This window comes from Erythrolamprus reginae, chromosome 12 (genome assembly GCF_031021105.1).
Source record: "Erythrolamprus reginae isolate rEryReg1 chromosome 12, rEryReg1.hap1, whole genome shotgun sequence".
NCBI classification, from domain to species: Eukaryota; Metazoa; Chordata; class Lepidosauria; order Squamata; family Dipsadidae; genus Erythrolamprus; species Erythrolamprus reginae.
The window spans coordinates 16,748,269-16,764,766 of NC_091961.1; the positions used below are offsets into that span (position 1 = coordinate 16,748,269).

General features: G+C 38.2%; 1 protein-coding gene across 1 annotated transcript; it reads right to left on the minus strand.

Annotated features, from left to right (window-relative positions):
* Positions 1 to 1,858: 1,858 nt before the first annotated feature.
* LOC139174929 (interleukin-36 alpha-like) lies at positions 1,859 to 15,522 on the minus strand. The gene is made up of 4 exons (XM_070765629.1): positions 15,389 to 15,522; positions 8,517 to 8,642; positions 7,744 to 7,871; positions 1,859 to 2,315 (listed from the first exon to the last, which is right to left on the minus strand). Exons 1-4 carry the CDS (start codon positions 15,456 to 15,458, stop codon positions 2,100 to 2,102), a joined length of 540 nt encoding a protein of 179 aa, XP_070621730.1. The 5' UTR covers positions 15,459 to 15,522; the 3' UTR covers positions 1,859 to 2,099.
* Positions 15,523 to 16,498: the final 976 nt, after the last annotated feature.

Genomic DNA, 16,498 nt, shown 5'->3' on the forward strand with positions numbered 1-16,498 from the left:
AGTGAATTCAATAAGCCAATGACCCTCTGGGTGAAGAAATATTTCCCTTTATTTGTCCTTGCTTTCTTACCTATGAGCTTTAGGGAGTGCCCCTTTGTCCTAGTATTGTATGATAGAGAAAATAATTTTAATAATTCTTGCCTAATGGTTTTGCATGCATTATTTGCTTTTACATTGATTCCTATGGGAAAAATTCCTTCTATTAAGAATGTTTCTACTTAAGAACCTGGTCACAGAATGAATTAAGTTCTTAAGTAGAAGTACCACTGTACATGCATATGGCTGTCAAAACTCAAAAAACAGGTCAAGTACCTTTGAGGAGGTCAGTCATTAATTTAAACACTTGCTAAGCAATCGGCCATTGAGTGAGGACCACTTGTATTTGGTTTGCCTTAAGGATTCAGAGCTGTATGTCCTTTGGGGGATGGTAAAAAGTCCAGATCCTTGTAGGGGGAACTTGGATCGTAACCACTTAGCCACACCCGCCCAGTCACATGACCATGAAACAACACCCACTATCACAAGACCATCAAGCCATGCTCACCCAGTCACATGACCACCAATCTACACCCACAAAATTAAGCCATGCCCACAGAGTGGTAGTACAAAATTTAGGAATCTTCCCCTGCCTCCAAGCCATGCCCGCAAAATAAGTTACACCCATAGAACCAATAGAGAATTTTTTTAGATTTCACCATTGCCCTAGTTCTTCTTTTCATTAAGCTAGACATTTTCAAAGCTTATATCTCTTCTTCCCTTCATTGTGTCATAACTGACTAAGAGCCATTCATTTCTCAAGAGTGGAATGTGGTTATATTCGCCTGGTCTTGCATTGCTTCTGGTGTTTCTAGCTTTTGCTAGTTACCTCCCTTAGCTCTGGAAATGCCAGGACTTTTTAATTCTCTCCTTCCTTATATTTCCATTTGAGAAACTCAGATAATCAGATAAGATAATAATAATAATAATAACAACAACAACAACAACAACAACAATAATAATAATAATAATAATAATAATAATAATGTATTAGATTTGTATGCCGCCCCTCTCTGCAGACTCTATCCACTTATTTGTGTTGCTGCTGCTAAGCAACTCTCGTCAAACCAGAACTTCAACCTCAGCTATAGACAAGGTCAGGAAGAATAATTTTTCTCCTGTCACAGACAGTATAAAAGAGTGGAAGTGGAACTCTGTGATTTCCATATCTTTTTTAGCTATTCTTTGCACTCCTAAATTACCCTCATTCATTTCAGTTACACAAGCATTTCTCAACCTTGGTGATTTAAAAATGAGTGGACTTCAACTCCCAGAATCACCCAGCAATCTATGCTGGCTGAGGATTTTGAGAGATGAAATCCATCCATCTTCAAGTCACCAAGGTTGAAAAACACTGATTACAGAGTTCCCCTTCTCTTTTTGGTGTGCTGGATTTTTGTCATTTTATCCCTGCTTTTCCAGTTTAAAACCCATTGTTGCTATATGCATGCATGCATGCATGCATTTATTTATTTATTCATTCATTGATTTATTTATTAGATTTGTATGCCGCCCTTCTCCGAAGACTCAAGGCGGCTCACAAGAGTCAGCTGTCACATGTCCTGGCATCCAGATATCAAACAGTACAGGCATGAGTGAAACACAACTAGCAACTTCAATGGAATCAAAGGAACACTAAATGGGGATCTTTCTTTCCAGTAGAATATTATTAGCAAGATAAAGAACCAAGCACACTTGTGAAACATATTTTTATTAATAAGAAAAGCCAGTAGCTCCTTGTATAAAATGTGGGTCAAAAGAAATGCAAAAAATTAATTCACTCAGTCTCACCCAGAAATGGTATTGGTTGCAAAGTTTACATTGTGCATGCTAATTTTTACAAATTCCTAGATGGAAGATGCAAAATGTGTTAGTTGACAAGAATCTAGTTAATTAACAGTCAGCATTAAATTGATGCTATCAAGAGTTAATAGAAATAAAGACTTGAACCACCTGTGGAACCATAACAATTCTAAGCTGAATCATTTCTTAACTCCATCTCCAGGCTTTTCCTATCCATCTCCTACAATAAAATAACTATCTTCTCCATTTGTAAATTTGATTTAAGATATCTTTGTAAAATGAAACAAGACATTTTCAGGTCCTCCTTTTTGATGTAAACCAGTAGGCTTATTTGCCTCAGATGAAGTGCTTATGAACCAGCCTGGGAACTCTGCAGATTCAAAAGTGCAAATCTCTGGCCTGCCGTCACTTTTACTGTAGAAAGTGAAATTCTTGAACTTTTCTGGTGTTCTATACAATATCATAATATTTTCTTCCTAAAAGAAAGGAAGTCAAACAAAGCAAAACAAAGAATATTACATCACATGAAAGTCATGGCTACAAGATTAACCAAGAATGGCCTTGCAGAAAGCTTCTTCTTACTAAAAGAGTACCACTGTTTCTGATTTAGAACTTGAAATCACAGGAAGCTTCTAATTACGGTATATGTATAGTAAGCAAACAGTACTTTGCTGTTCCATGCTATGAAGCCGAGAACTACAAATTAATTTATTTAAGAAACAAAAATAAATCCTGTCAGTTATTATTTTAGGGAGAAACAATGACAGAAAGGTAGCATTTACTACCTTGTGTGAATGTTTGAACCGTACGGATGAGTGAAATGTATAGGGTGAATGGAAGGGCCAGTTTACCTGGTGGTCTGAGGGCAGGGGGAGTGGGGGAGCCCATCTCTGGGGTGGTAGAGAGTCGGAGTATTCCGGTCTTGCTGGGGAGAGGCAGATATGGCCGGAGACATGGGGTAGGCCGTTCTCAGGGAAGAAGGGACCACTGCTTGAAAGCAGTTCCTTGTTCCAGCCCCATGGACTCAACCCGGAGTACTGGTGACAAGTGAAATCCAGACCCTGGGCTCAGGCTGTTGCTGCTTAATGCCAGGTTTGCTATAAATAAAGCTCCCCTCATCCAGGATTTACTCCTTGAGGAGGAGGCAGACCTGGTGTGTGTGACTAAGACCTGGCTGGGCCTAGAGGGAGGAGTTCCTCTCTCAGAAATGCGCCCAGCCAGGTTTCAGGTGTGGCACCAGCCATGACCCAAGGGAAGGCGGGGGAGGAGTGGCAATTATAGCCAAGAATACCTTCAAGCTGCGTAGGCTCACTGCTCCTGAGATTGCGGGTTGTGAGTCCCTTCTTATGAGGCTGGACCTAGGGATACAGGTGGACTTGTTGCTCATGTACCTGCCTCCCAGCTGCATGTCAACAGCCTTGCCTGCGGTGCTCGAGGAGGTAGCCGGGCTGGCGGTGGAGTCCCCCAGACTTATTGTCTTGGGGGATTTTAATCTGCCATTGTTCGGTGAATTCTCTAGGTTGGCGCAGGAGTTCATGGCCACCATGACAACCATGGATATGACCCAAGTAGTTTAGGGCCCAACCCATGAGAGGGGGCACACTCTCGACATGTTTTTTCTCTCGGGACAGTTGAGTAATGATCTGATAGCAAGGGGCTTAGAAATGTTGCCATTGTCATGGTCAGATCATTTTCTACTGTGGCTTGATTTTAAGGCTGCAATCCTTCCCCGCAGGGAGGCAGAACCAATTAGGAGGTTCCGCCCCAGACGCCTGATGGATCTAGAAGGTTTTCAAAGGGCGCTTGGGGTTTTGCCATATTCACTTGTCCACAGTTCGGCAGAGTCGCTTGCTGCAGCCTGGAATACAGCTGCGACAGAGGTTCTCGGCCAAATTGTGCCTTTGCAATTCTCTCTGGCAACACCAGAAGAGAAGTCTAGAGAAGGAGAAAGACCAGATCCAAATCTGACCAAACACTTGTAAAAGCTCATATTAAGATTTACAATGCGGCGATCAGGTTGACAAGACGTGCATACAATGTTTATTTTATTTATTTATTTATTAGATTTGTATGCTGCCCCTCTCCACAGACTCGGAGAGTTACATCTGTGCAAGCTTGCCTGGCCGCCCTATTCAGGATGACTCACTCCCTTCTTAATCGGGGGGAGTTGGGGAGCCTTTGCAGGGTAGTGCCGAGGCTTTAAATAAGTTTTTTGCAGACAAAATAGCTCAAATCCAGACTGACCTTGACTCCAATTGGAGTGCAGAGTCGGCTGACAACGAGTCAGTCGAGGTGACAGGGGCCCATCTTAGTCCACCTGTTTGGAGCGAGTTTGACCTGGTGACACCTGATGAACTGGACAAGGCCATTGGGGCTGTGAGTTCCACCACCTGTTTGCTGGAACCGTGTCCCTCCTGACTGGTCTTGGCCAGCAGGAAGGTGACATGGAGCTGGGTCCTAGAGATTACCAATGCTTCTCTGAGGCAGGGGTCCTTTCCGGCTCCGTACAAGGAGGCACTTGTGCGCCCCCCCTCAAGAAGCCTTCCCTGGACCCAGCCATATTCAACAACTATCATCCTGTCTCCAATCTTCCCTTTATGGGGAAGGTTGTTGAGAAGGTGGTGTCACTCCAGCTCCAGTGGTCCTTGGAAGAACCTGATTATCTAGGCGCTCGGCAGTCAGGATTCAAACCCGGCTACAGCATGGAAGCTGCTTTGATCACACTGATGGATGATCTCTGGCAGGCCTGGGACAAGGGTTTATCCTTTGTCCTGGTGCTTCTTGACCTCTCAGCGGCTTTTGATACCATCGATCATGGTATCCTTCTGCACCGACTGGAAGGGTTGGGAGTGGGAGGCACCATTTTACGGTGGTTCTCCTCCTATCTCTCTGGTCGATTGCAGTTGGTGTTAGCAGGGGGGCAGAGGTCGACTCCTAGGTCCCTACCTTGTGGGGTTCCTCAGGGGTCGGTTCTCTCCCCTCTGCTGTTTAATATCTACATGAAATGCTGGGTGAGATCATCCAAGGGCATGGGTTGAGTTACCATCAGTACACTGACGACACTCAGCTGTACATCTCCACCCCATGCCCATTCAGCGAAGCAGTGGAAGTAATGTGCCGGTGTCTGGAAGCTGTCTGGGTCTGGATGGGTGCCAACAGACTCAATCCAGACAAGATGGAGTGGCTGTGGGTACTGCCTCCCAAGGACACGTCCATCTGTGTGTCCATCACATGGGGGGGCACTACTGACCTCCTCAGAGAGGGTTCACAACTTGGGCATCCTTCTCAATCCACAGCTAACTTTAGAACACCATCTTTCGACTGTGGCGAGGGGGGCGTTTGCCTGGGTTCGCCTGGTGCACCAGTTGCGGCACTACTTGGACAGGGAGTCTTTGCTCATGGTCACTCATGCCCTTATCACCTCGAGGTTTGACTACTGCAGTGCTTGCTACATGGGGCTACCTTTGAAGAGTGTTCGGAAACTTCAACTCGTCCAAAATGCAGTCTTGGGCCTTCCAAGAAATGGCCACATCTCACTTCACGGACTGCATCGGCTACTAAACTATTTCCGGACACAATTGGTTGGTTATGACCTATAAAGCCCTACATGGCATAGGACCAGATTATCTTTGAGACCGCCTTCTGCCGCACAAATCCCAGCGACCAGTGAGGTCCCACAGAGTTGGTCTCCTTAGGGTTCCGTCGACCAAACAATGTCGGCTGGTGGGACCTAGGGGAAGAGCCTTCTCTGTGGGAGCTCTGGCCCTCTGGAATCAGCTCCCCCCAGAGATTCACACTGCCCCCGCCCTCCTTGTCTTCCGAGGAGTATGTCACCCAAAGCCATGTTTGAGACCCTGTAAAAATATTTTCCTGCATATCTGAAACTTGAAATTTCATGACTTTGTATCATTTGAGGGGTTCTTTCTTTGATAAATTTTTTTTGGGGGGGGGGCTTAGTTTTTGCTGGGCAAAAAAAGTCACACTTGTACTGTTCGGGTCGTACACGACCTGGACCAAAAAAGCTTTAATTTAGGTACTTAGATTTGGTCTTTTTTTTGCTGGGATTCTAATTTAAACTTTTCGGAACACAATGAAAGTAAAATTGAGATGAAAAAAATATTGCTTATTTGTTTATTTTGCTTGTAAAAGCTCGCCCCTAGAGTTTTTATGCAATTTTGTTCCTTTTTCCTAGTTCAGGCTGCCAGTTCAAACTCCCCCCCCCCTTTTTTTGAATTGGATCACTGTTTTGAACATCCCTGATCATTAGAAAAAATAAAATGTAACTGAAAAAAATTATGCTTATTGGGTTTTTTTGCTCAGAATTAGGGCCTTCCCCCATGGCTATAAGCAATCATTTTCACTTTACTTTTTGTTTTTAGGCTCCAAATCCTGCCAGTCCCACCTTTTTTGAAAACTTTTTTCACTGGGATACTAACATAATGATATGAAAGTTGAACTGAAAAAATAGATGCTTATTTGTTTATTTTGCTCAGAAAAGCCCTCCTCCCATGATTTGGAGCACTTTTTTCAGTTTATATATATTTTTAGGCTCCAAATCTCCAAAACGTTTTCCCCCTTTGGTATTGATATAATAAATTGAACATTCCTGATCATAAGAAAAATAGAAATGAACTGAAAAAAATGATGCTTATTTGTTTATTTTGCTCAGAAAAAGACTACCACTCCTAGGCCTTGCTGTGTGCCATTATTTTCACTTTTATATAGATTTGGCGGAAAATATTTGGAATATCCTTTTGAAAAGCAAGTACATGATGGCTAGACAACTAATTTTATGAAAGAAATCCATTTTACTAAAAACAAGTATGAAATTTGGAAATTAACAGCATAATTTGTAAATAAACTGAAAAAATTGAGCACAGCCTGGTAAGGGACCTTTTCTGAGCAAAATAAACAAATAAGCATCAATGTTTTCAGTTCAATTTTCATTTCATTATGTTCAGAAATGTTCATTTTAGTATATCAATGCCAAAGGTATTGAAAATATTTGGAATTAGGGGCCTAAAAAAATTTATAAAATGACATGCTTGAAAAAAACAGGGGCGGCCCTTTTATGAGCAAAATAAACAAATAAGCATCAATTTTTTCAGTTCAATTTTCTTTTCATTTTGTTCAGACAGAAATGTTCAAAATAGTAATTTGCAGGCTAAAATATCTATACATTGAAAAAGAATTCGCAAAAAACGCTAGGGGCGGGCTTTTACAAGCAAAATAAAAATACTCTCATTGTGTTCAGAAAAGTTCAAATTAGTATCCCAGTGAAAAAAGTTTTCAAAAAGACCAAATCTAAGTACCTAGATTAAACTTTTTTTGGTCCGGGTTGTATGCGTATACTTTTTATGAACAAAACAGCAGGGTTAAAAACCCACCAGGCTTGGGGTTTTTAGATCTTTCCCCTTACCAATGAATGTTTTCAGTATGATTGTTGAATGATTGGTTTGAAAGGTCTTCTTTTAATTGAATTTAATGGTTGTTTTAATGTATTATTCATTGGATTCATATTATTGTTCTGTTTTTGTACTTGCTGTCCTCAGAGAGGGGCGGCCTACAGATCCAATAAATAAATAAATAAATGAATGAATGAATGAATGAATGAATAAATCTGGCATATGTTTATTTGTGAGTCCTCTTATTTCACAGAGTAAGCACAATCCTAATCCTAGTAAAAAAGGAGAACCAGTTATTTTTCTTGAAAAATTAACCAATGAACAGCTTGCCTGCAGAAATCCTCCATCACTGGATGTTTTTAAGAGTCTAGACAATAATTTATCTGAAATAGTATAGGTTCTCCTTCTTGAGCATGGATGTGGACTAGAAGATCTCCAAGTTCCCTTCCAGCTCATCATTCTATTCCAAAAAAAGAATAAGTACAAATGAAATACTCACCATGAGTTCAATTTGAAGCTGTCCATCACCAGATTTTTTACATGACAAAACATGATTATTAGCACCTATAAATATTGGATGCCTTTTTGAATCTAATGAGGTATTAGGAATTACATCAAAAGAACTCCCTGGGAAAATATAATATGAAAGAAACAGAGTCATGCATTTGTGACAAAGTGAAATGGTTTCATTGATTTGGAAATATTAAATGAGAAACCACTGAAACAGTATGTTTTACCAAAATAAATAGCAGATAATTATAGCTGAGGTGGATGGTGTACACAAGAAAACATATTTCTTGTTAGAAACAAGAGAGGAACTAAATAGGGATTAAACAGCAGTTAAACTATATGAAAGCAATAAATCTACTATTAAAAAATTGCAAATCTAATGAAAGTAATGCTAAAAACTTATGAAAGCCTTTTTGAAAAAAGTATCCCCCCCCCCTTTTATCCTCCTGAAAATTAGGGCAGGAATCAAGTTGGCAGAAAGGCAGGTGCCCAAGATAAACAGGTGCCCAACAATGTCATGCTGGGGATGAAATTTCAGAGAATGGACCAATCATGGGCGGTCTTGAAACCATGGTTTAAAGTTTTTATTAACTCACTGTTGAACAACAAATTCTGACTGTTCCATCATTGTTATGATGGTACTTTGGATCAATACGAATCTTGTGACTACAATAATTACTACCATTAAAGATGTCCCATCAATAATTTGGCTAATATTAGAACTTAAATATTCCAACAAAATGTAAGAAATTCTACTGTTACCTGGTGAATTTGAATTTTGTGGAGTTGCTATCAACATGTTGTTCTCCACACTGAGAAATTTATTGCTAATATCCCAAAATTTAAACAGCCAGGGCTTTTCCATTGCCTCTGTTGCAGGTGATGTTTCTACAGGAACATGCATATGTACATATCAACATGTAAAACACAAGCAAAGAGAACATTCCAAATGTTGAATATTCCAGTGAACATTCCAAAGAAAATATTCTTAAGATACAGATGAAGAATCTTTGCAGAAAGAATCAGCCATGTTTTTTTAAAGAAGAGAAGTAAAAATAGATTATTTCATCATTCCCCTCCTTCTCTTTATTCCTTTGACAACTACACACTTATGCATTCATAAATCATCTTCCAACAAGATATTCCCAATTATGAGAAAAAATGCAAACCCTCTCTATTGCTACATTTGTCCTCTTTCTCTGTAAAAACTGATCCCTTCTGGGTGGCGGCAGTGCTGCGACGGGAGGCGGGACGGAGCTCCATCCCCGAACCTTCTTTTTCTACCTGGAGGTCATGATTTTGCGGTCTGATCAGTCTCGGAGGGTCTGATCTGAGAACAGGGGGTCTCCTGGAACCCGAGGGAGAGATTGCCACTGCCCCGAAGGGAAGGGATTGCCCTGCAGCTCCAGGGAAAAAGAACCAGACTCCAGACATGGCGGGCATCCGGCCATAGCAGCACGACCATGGAGAAGGAAGGGAAAAACATTTCAAAAGAAGTCCATCAGAAAAAACAGATCACCAGAGGGGAGAGAAGGTAAAAGAATAAAACAAATAAAGTAAAAGATTCCACGAGATAAGTTTGCAAAAGAAATTGAAAGTAAGGAGAACGAGAGAATGTTGCCAGATTCAATTGCCTGAGGGAGTGGAAAGTTACAAACTGGAACTCGCTTTTTTTTCTTGATTATAAGAACAAAGAACAAAGAAACTATCTAATTGCCCTAATTTTTTGTGTGTGATCCTATTCCCGGAAGTAACATTACTTTATACAGTATTTAGGGGATTAGGATCTGATTTTACAAAACTGAAGAAACTTTGGGTTGTTTTTTTTTTCTTTTTTGGATATATGAAGTTGATGTTACTTTGGGTTTAAAGAGTGGAAGAACATTGAGAAGGAAGGGCTAAAATAAATACAGTGGAACAGAATATTTGACTTTGAGAATAATTTTTTTTAAGACTCTAACTGGATAATGTGATTGGAGTTACGATTTTGAATTGATAAAAATTGGACTGAAGAGGATTAATTGGTGTGAATTTGAAATGCATTTTGGACTGGACTAAAATATAATTCTTGGAATACTTTTGTAAAAATTGGACTGAACTTTTATATTGGACTACAATTGAGGACTTTCTTTGCCAGTGGAACTTCAGTTGGATTTTTCAAGACTAATTGACTCTTTGTTTATTTGAAACAAGTCTGAAATTTATGGACTAAAAAAGACTGAATAGAAATTTCTGAATTTAAGAAGAATTGGACAGAAAACACAGTTTAAGTATATTTGGTTGTCTTTCTTTTTTTATCTTTTCTATTATTGTATTTTCTTTTCTCTTTTTCCTTTGTTTATTTTTAAGAATAGAATTAATTGCTAAATTTGCCCCCCCCCTTCCTGGCCTGGTGTTCCCCCAACTTTTATTACATTTTTCTTGCATTGTTGTAACCATTAATTTTCTTGGCCTAGATATCTGATTTAACTAAGTCTGATTAATTAATTGTTAAATATTCATATACTCAAGTTTTTTAAAGTATTCAAATAATCAAGTAATTTTAAAAGTATTTTTAAGTATTTTTAAATATTCAAATAATTAAGCAATTATATTATTCTTAGTTATTAAATAATCATTAATAATTAGTTGTTGAATAGTAAGAAAGTAATTATTTGTAAGTTAAGGTAAAAAATTGTATTTTTAAGTATTCAAATAACATATTGTTGTTATTTACTTCTTTTGGTTAGATATCTGATTTGACTTGACTAAGTTTGATTAATTAATTACGTGTTAAATAGTGTTAAATATTCATATACTCAAGCCTTCAAGTATTCAAATAATTAAGTAATTTTTAAGCATTTTAAAGTATTTTTAAGTATTCTTAAGTATTCAAATAATTAAGCAATTATATTATTCTCAGTAATTAAGTAATTATTAATAAGTCATTAGTTGCTAAGTAGTAAGAAAGTAATTACTTATAAGTTAAGGTAAATAATTGTGGACTATAGAAAGCAATAATCATTGTATGCCAATCTGAGAAGCACATTTTTAATAATTTTATACATTTTGAGTTATACAGTGTGTAACAAAATAGGTGTACTTAGGGTTTTTTGTTTGAATCACAGTCAGGTTTTGCCTATCAAATTTTAAGTGGATGTCATTTTGGAATAATTTTAACCTCAGAAACTCCTTTAATATGTCTAGTACTACTATAATAAAAACTTCAAAAAGACATACTTCTACTCTATTCTTGGCCTCACAAGAATCTCCATCCCAACAAAAGACGATAACAAGTATATTAGCAAAAATGATTCAAAAGGACAGGTTGGTAATATTTATAGCATGTTATTACAAGTGGAAAAGGAAGTGATTAAAGGCCTAACAAGATATTGGCAAAATGAATTACGGATTAATGAAAGCGAGATGGAAGAAGTAGTAGAAAATATACATAAGATAAAGAATACAAGAATTAGAGAGATGAGAAGGAAAATTTTACATAAATGGTATTTCACGCCAGTAAAACTAGCACACTTCCAGAGGAAAGGGAAAGGAAATTGCTGGCATGGTTGCCAAATAAAAGGAGTTTTTATGCATATGCTCTGGGAATGTGTTGAAGTTCAAAAATTTTGGAAGGAAGTACAGAATGAAATAAATAATATGCTAAACATTAATTGGATAATTACAAAAGAATTAGCAATACTAGTTAAATATGGGGAATTACGAGAATTTAAAGAAATCAAAACAGCAGCTTTGGAAAGCGCTCAAGCAGTAGTGGTATTAGGGTGGAAAGATAGCAATAAATGGACAATCCAGAATTGGTACTGGTACATGGTGGACCACATCCACTTCGAAATTATGGAAATAATATTAAATAACTTTGATGAAAATAAATTGGAGAAGTTGATGGCACGATGGAATAAGGTGAAAAATTATATCTTAAGTAGAATTTATGACGACAATGTGAAAAATAAATTCCAAACACTTTTTGTATGTAAAGAAATGTAAACCGGAGCTAAGGAAGAAATGGAAACTTATTGTAAATAATATAACCCCCTAAATGGTGGTGGGGGTTTTATTGGTGTTGGGCACGCTTTCTTTTAAGTATTTTTTGTTTGTTGTTAATTTAGTAAATAAACCAATAAAATTTTTTTTTAAAAAAAGTATATTAGCAAAAGAGGAGAAGGAAAAAATCTTCAACACAACCCACTCTCCAAACTATTCAAGATTCATTGTGAGCAATACAAGACTTTATGCAAAACCCCCAGATTTCTATAGACACTAATAGAGATGAAGCAAGACAGCAACATGAAGACCTGCAAGCTGAAATGGGAGATCTTAAAGTTGAAATGGAAGAAATGAAGGAAAGAATGAAAGAAATGGATGGAAAAATTGAAGATATACAGCAAACCTTAAAAGATAATGACCAAAGGATTAAAACTGTAGAAGGCAAAATGGAGAAAGTAGAGCAGAAAATGGAAGAATTTGAAGAGTGCAGTACAGTGTTCCCTCAATTTTCGCGGGTTCGAACTTCGCGAATAGCCTATACCACGGTTTTTCAAAAAATATTAATTAAAAAATACTTCGCGGTTTTTTCCCTATACCACGGTTTTTCCTACCCAATGATGTCATATGTCATCGCCAAACTAATAATTTTTGCAAATAAATAACAAAAAATATAATTATTGTTAATAAATAATTATGTTTATAAATATCAGAATCACTAAGTGTCTTATTCAATGGTGAGTACCAGTAATAATGGTGAGTAAGGGAATGGGGAATGGTAATTTAGGGGTTTAAAGTGTTAAGGGATGGCTTATGATACTGTCCATGGCCAAAAATGGTGTATTTACTTCCGCATCTCTACTTCGTGGAAATTCGACTTTCGCGGGTGGTCTCAGAACGCACCCCCCACGAAAATCGAGGGAACACTGTAGTTATGCTAATAGAGGCTTCGATGAGGCAATAACTCATTTGGAATTAGAACGCGCCTCATACGGGCTGAGATTTCAAAATATTATAGAAGAAAAAGATGAAGACCTAGGTACGAAAATGGTAGAAATACTAGGAGAGATTCTGCAGGTTGATCCCCAGGAACTGATAAAAGAAATCAATGAACTTTATAGAGTACAGACAAGCTTTGCTAGAAAACATAACTTACCGAGGGAGGTCCATATTAAATTTACAAGAAAAACAATTAGAGATGATATCTCAAAATGGACAAGAAACCAAACCAAAGATTACAAAGGTAAAGAAATTATAATTTTAAAACAGGTTCCAAAAAGAGTTTGGGAAAGCAGGAGGGAGTATTACTTTTTAACTAGAATACTAATTTCCAATTTCTATCATTAATCAATTTATCCCTTCCTCCCTGTCTTTTATGTGTTTCTGTCAAAATCATAGTGTCCACCTTATTTTGTTTAGCCATCCTCAATATCCTCTAACATTTCAAATCCGATCCCAAACCATTCACATTTAAAACCATTATATTACACTCTTTCATAATATACAAAAATAACCCTTACCCCCTCTTGTTTTGCTCTTGGTTTACTTATTTTCCCCTTCTTTACCCCAATCAGCCCCCCAAAGTGCCTCCTCCCATGCTCCCCCCACCAAAAGGGGGGAGGACAAGAAAAACCCTTGTTCAGTCATGAGGCACATTCTCCTGATTGCGTTCCCACACTACTGAGCCCCACTTTCAACCACTTTTAAATGTAATTAAAGAGAAAAATTCTCCTCCCACCCTCCCTTATCCATTTAGATAATTCCTTCTTTAACTTTTTTAACTTCCTTTACCATTTTCCCTTCTTCCCCCAACAAGAATAAAAGTTAACACTACATTCCAAAAACATCTCCGAGAAGGGGGGGGCACAAAATCACTTCTTCACTTTCTTCTCATGCTGAACTCTTGTTTTCCTCTGCTCCCTTCTGATGGCCTCCACCTGCACCATTAACTACTTCAGCTGTTCCTCCCTTTGTCTTTCCTCCTCGTCTGGGGTACTACGACCGACCGCTGAAATAATCTCCTCTCCCTTCTGCTTCTTTTGGCTCACCAACTGATCCGTTCTCCCCTCCTTCTGCTCCTTGTGCTTTACTTTCTTCAAACCCGATTCATAGTTGATACAATAATGCCTTTCCCTCCTCCAGTGAATGTGCCCTGAACATCTTATTTTCTTGGAACACCAAAATAGCAGCTGGGGAAACCCAGAAGTAAACCTTTTTCCACTTTGATATAAATGGCTTGAAATTGGGCGTAAGGAAGCTCTCGCTCTCAAAGTTTCCCAAGAGAGATCTCTCAGAACTCTTATCTCATTTCCATCTTGTTTAAGACTGGCACAACTTTTCCAAAACTTTTAGATGATCTCAGCTTTTTTCTCACTGGCCAAGGCCGTAACAATGTCTCTTTGCCTCTCCCTGTTTCTACATGGGGCAGCCCAATGGACACGTAAAATATCATCAGAACCAACCTGGGTACCTTGCTTTTTCATCCAACCAATTATTGCTTCGTTTAAATTTGTCCCTGAAGCAAAGTCTGGTCTAAACCCACACAGATGTAAATTTCTTCTGCTTTGACGATCTTCCAGATTAGCAATTCTGTAATTCATTTGTTTAATAGTCTCTTCCTGATCTTTAGCTTGTTTTTCTATGTTCTGAATTCTTTCAGTAGCCACATCAGCCTCTTTCTTAACTGTTTTTATGTCTGAGGAAAGATTTCCCAATGCTGTCTGCACTGTAATAAATCTTTGTTCAAATCCTGTAACAATTTGTAACAGATGGTCTAACTTTGACTCAATTTTTGCGAGGCGAGGCTCACCCCCTTCCGCCATTTTAGCATTTATTGTACTCACTTCATAATAGTTCCTCCTCTTTGTTTTGTCTGGTTTCTTTATGTTTGTATGTGATGTATTGTCTTTTTTTTTTAAAAAAAAATTTTTTAAAGGAAAAAAAAACCCTGATCCCTTGAATTGGCTTCCTTCTGAAGAGATGAAAGCATCAATTCATAGGATTTTTTGCAATCAGTTTTAAGCAATGTGTTGCTTAAAACTGATTCCAAAGAACTCTATGAACCATCCCTCAATTATAATCAGAACTACAAACTGAAAAAAGTAGGCGGTTAACTGACATCAGATGCATTGGCATCAGTTCTACCCAGGGATTTTTCTGAGTAATTTAGCACCAAACTTCTCTAATCCCTAATCTCAGTTCTGATTGTGTGTGTGTGTGTGAGAGAGAGAGAGAGGGAGAGGGAGGGAGGGAGGGACACACACACAGAGGGAGAGAGAGGTGGGGGGAGGGAGAGAGAGAGAAAGAAAGAAAGAAAGAAAGAAAGGGTATAACCCAAATTTGAATATCAGTGGGAGATAAGGAAGGTTTTCCCATAGAAAAGGGACAAAATTAATTTATGGCAATTTACATGTCTAAAATTAACTTTCTTCAACACAAAACCAGATTACACATGCAATAATCCATGCACCATTTAGTTGATATGTATATACAATCAATCAATTAATAATTTAAACTTTTGCTGGACAGCTCTATTGCTATTCATTGTACATAACTTTTAGCATTTGTTTTAAACATCCATTTCATCCATTAAGAAATGTGCATGATTGGGCAATGTTTCCAAAGCAGAAAATAAATTACATTTTTCTCACCTGGATTAAAATCATGAAATAAATTTGCCATTTCTTCATCCCAAGACATCTTATGAAGCTTTCTTGCCATCTCCCCAACTTTTCTACCTTTTCAAGTCTCTCTGTGTTCTTCAGAAGAAGGAAATAGTTTAACTTAATTCCTGACAAACAAAAGATGGAAAATATCAAACATCTTCTGAATAATGTTGGTTGTTTTTCTCAAATACTGTACTAATGTAATGGATCCAGCGTTGGAAATCCATAACTTCTGGAGACAAGTTGTTCCACTCATTAGGGAAGAGAAGGTTGCTATCAGTGATCAAGATAGAAATGTATATGAATTGAGGAGAATTCAGGAGAATTCATATGTTCCTCATCCACCTTTGGTAATGATAGATTCTGAGGAGGATGAGCCAGGTCCATCTTGGTATCCTGAGCCAGTGGTGTTGCCAACTGATGCAGAGAATGATAGTGGTGGAGAAATAGAACTGGATGAATCTGAAGGACCAGCAGAGGTGGTAGATATGCCAATGGCAGTAGAGTCCAGCTTAGAGGAGGAGGAGGAGGAAGACAAGGAACCTTTGCTAGATGCCATTTTAGAAGACTAAAAAACCCCCAAGAATACTTGTATGGGAAAAGGAAGTAGTCTGTAGTTTGTAACTCTAGAGAATTGTTGACCACTTCCTATAGGTATTTAAAGGTGGTGTATGGGTAATTCAGGGTGGAGTTTCAATGTTGTACAATGGAGTCGGATGATGTTTGAGGTTTTAACCAGGTTGCACTAGCCAACTGTTATTTTCATGCTAAAATCCTTGGAGCAAAAGTGCTCTGTCTGCAGAGATGCTGGAAAGCTGTGAAACTGGAGACTCCTTATCTCATGAAGGAATTTGCAATTGATCTTTGGCAGCAGCCTAGCCATGAGACTGTTATCTTTTAATTATTCTCACTGAAAAGCTGCCAAAATGAACTCACAGGCATAAATTTGGCTTGTCTATCATGAACTGGGGGCCCTATGCCAATCACTAGCTTGTCCACATGTTCAAATTGGTTTGTATGGTTTGTATGTATGATATTAAATTGTCTAAGTTTTAATGATGATTTTAGAAATTAGTTTTTTTTCCTTGACTTCTT